Source organism: Photinus pyralis, unplaced genomic scaffold, assembly GCF_008802855.1.
Source record: "Photinus pyralis isolate 1611_PpyrPB1 unplaced genomic scaffold, Ppyr1.3 Ppyr1.4_LG2, whole genome shotgun sequence".
Classification (NCBI taxonomy): Eukaryota; Metazoa; Arthropoda; class Insecta; order Coleoptera; family Lampyridae; genus Photinus; species Photinus pyralis.
This window is the reverse complement of record NW_022170403.1, coordinates 5,177,057-5,179,299: the sequence shown is the minus strand read 5'-3', so window position 1 is coordinate 5,179,299 and position 2,243 is coordinate 5,177,057. Positions and strand designations below refer to the sequence as shown.

The following is a 2,243-nucleotide window of genomic DNA, read 5'->3' as shown; positions in this document are numbered from 1 at the left end:
CTTCTAGACCAGGAAGTGACGTCACGCCAATGAGAATCGAGTATTGTGGTCACGTGGTGAGGTGTGAGCCAATGGGAGCGCGTGAGTCGGCCATTTTGTGACGTCACATTTTGTGTGTTTTGCTTCCGGTGTTTCTGGACCAGGAAACGCGTCATAGCTTGTGAAATATTTGTCTGAAAAAAAGGCTGCGTCGAGGATTTGAACCGTCGATACGTGAATTACGAATCTGCCGCCTTAACCATCTGAGCTAAGCGAGGCTTTGAGATATGAACGTTTAGCAGTTCAAGTATTGATAGAATGAGGGGGGCGCGATTGCAGGGGCGTAGAGGGTAAATCGTATGGGGTAGCAGTAGGAGCGATTCGATATGAGGATTTAACGCAATGATTTTTAGCATTACCTCGTTCGCAGTTTTATACCTACACCTTTAAGATACACTGCGCATGATGGATTTCTTTTAATCCCCTCCAAAGTAGTTTTAAGAGAAGGTATAAAAGCATTAAGAAAGTAAGAAATCGATTTATATCGAGATGAGTGCACAAATACAACAAGAATCGCAAATTGCGAACACCACGCAATATTTTCAGTTACCAAATAATTGTGGCAGAAATCAGACTCATTTTTCAAAAATTCATCAATTCTTTTTAATTCGCCACTTGCCCCAACAAAATTGGTGCCATTATCGCAATATATGTTAGCCGGTTTACCCATCCTACCAATAAATCTTTTCAAAGTCGCAATAAAACAATCTGTCGTTAAATCAGAGACTGCTTCAAGGTGTATTGCCTTCGTGGACATACATATGAACAAACACACATATCCTTTAATCAATTTAGCACCCCTTGCAGATCTAGTGCTTCTGTCGCGTAATTGAAAGGGTCCTATGAAATCGCATCCACTATTAACAAATGGCAATAAACAAACAATTATCATACATAGATTGCAGTACATATGTCCACTATTGAACTTTGTAATGCATTTCCTTTCATAATAAATATGTTTACGAAAATAATACATTGTAAATGCATACAATGTGTTTTATTCAATAAGTCAAAGTTCGACTATTTATATTTATAAATCGAAAAGGATGCGAATTATCTGTTTATCGTTAAGGACGCAAAAAGGGCTCCGCATTATAAATACCACTTTATCGCATCATTTGTTCTCAATGTGTGTACGAGCAGCAAAATGACATCGACGCCGACCAATATTTCAAAGTGTGAGTGGTTGTTAAACGAAATTCGAGAGTATGTGCCAAAAGTTCCGTACGTAATTCCGAACGATGCTATGAAGTTGTCGATCTACGGGAGGATTAACAAGAATTCACCGATACAAGTGGCGTTTCATGCGCGCGACCTTTACGTATACCCAACCTTACCCACCACCAGATCGTTGGTTTGGTCGGTAAAAAGCAGCACCGGGTTTCAACGGCCTCAATGGCTACTGATTGCGTTCCAAACTAGGAAGCGAAATAACAAAGAAGCAGATGCGAGCGAGTTTAACCATTTAAGCATTTCCAATATAAAAGCAAACATTAACAACCGAAGATATCCGTATGAGCAGCAAAATCTGGTCTTTACCGATAACAAGTATGTGGACGCTTACGAAGAATATTTAAACTTTCGTAATCAATATTACGACTCGCCGCAGGAGAGCTCCCTTCTTAGCTACAAAGAGTTCGAAAAGCAGCCTATCTTCATTATCAATTGCACCCGTCAAAACGAAAGCGTCCATAACGTGGTGATCGATTTGAAGCTGGAAGTTGAAGCATCATCTGCACTTGCAAATGAAACTATCGCTTACTGCGTAATTTTACATGATGTATTAATCGAGTATGAGCCGTTCACTAGTATCGTACGCAAAATTTAGTTTGTAACATGTGTTTATAATAATATTAATAATAATAATAAAGACCACCTATTACTGTAATATTATTGATAAAATAAAAAAAAACATGTGAATTACGTAATCGAATACGATGTAAGAAACATTGGAACCAGCCATGGCAGCGCACTCACATCGATGGACCCGCGCCGCTAATGATTTATTGTAATGATTGTATTTCGTCAAAGCATATTCCAAAACCAATGTCATATTAGAATGTAATATTAGAATAATGCGTCTAAAAATAAAAATAAAGCATAAAGAAGATAAGCTCATTTCCTTTCTAGTTAGCAATATGAATAATTATTTTTCATTATACCTCTCCGAAAGTACTGTCTTTTCATGTATCCCAAGCGCACCG

The 2,243-nt window shown here is 38.3% G+C and overlaps 1 protein-coding gene across 1 annotated transcript; it reads left to right on the top strand.

Moving 5' to 3' along the window:
* Window positions 1-1,186: 1,186 nt before the first annotated feature.
* On the top strand, window positions 1,187-1,867 carry LOC116163144. The gene has a single exon (XM_031476992.1). It carries the CDS (start codon window positions 1,187-1,189, stop codon window positions 1,865-1,867), a length of 681 nt encoding a protein of 226 aa, XP_031332852.1.
* Window positions 1,868-2,243: the final 376 nt, after the last annotated feature.

Coding starts and splice junctions, on each gene's coding strand:
- LOC116163144 (XM_031476992.1), top strand. CDS start 1,187: ATGACATCGACGCCGACCAATATTTCAAAGTGTGAGTGGTTGTTAAAC.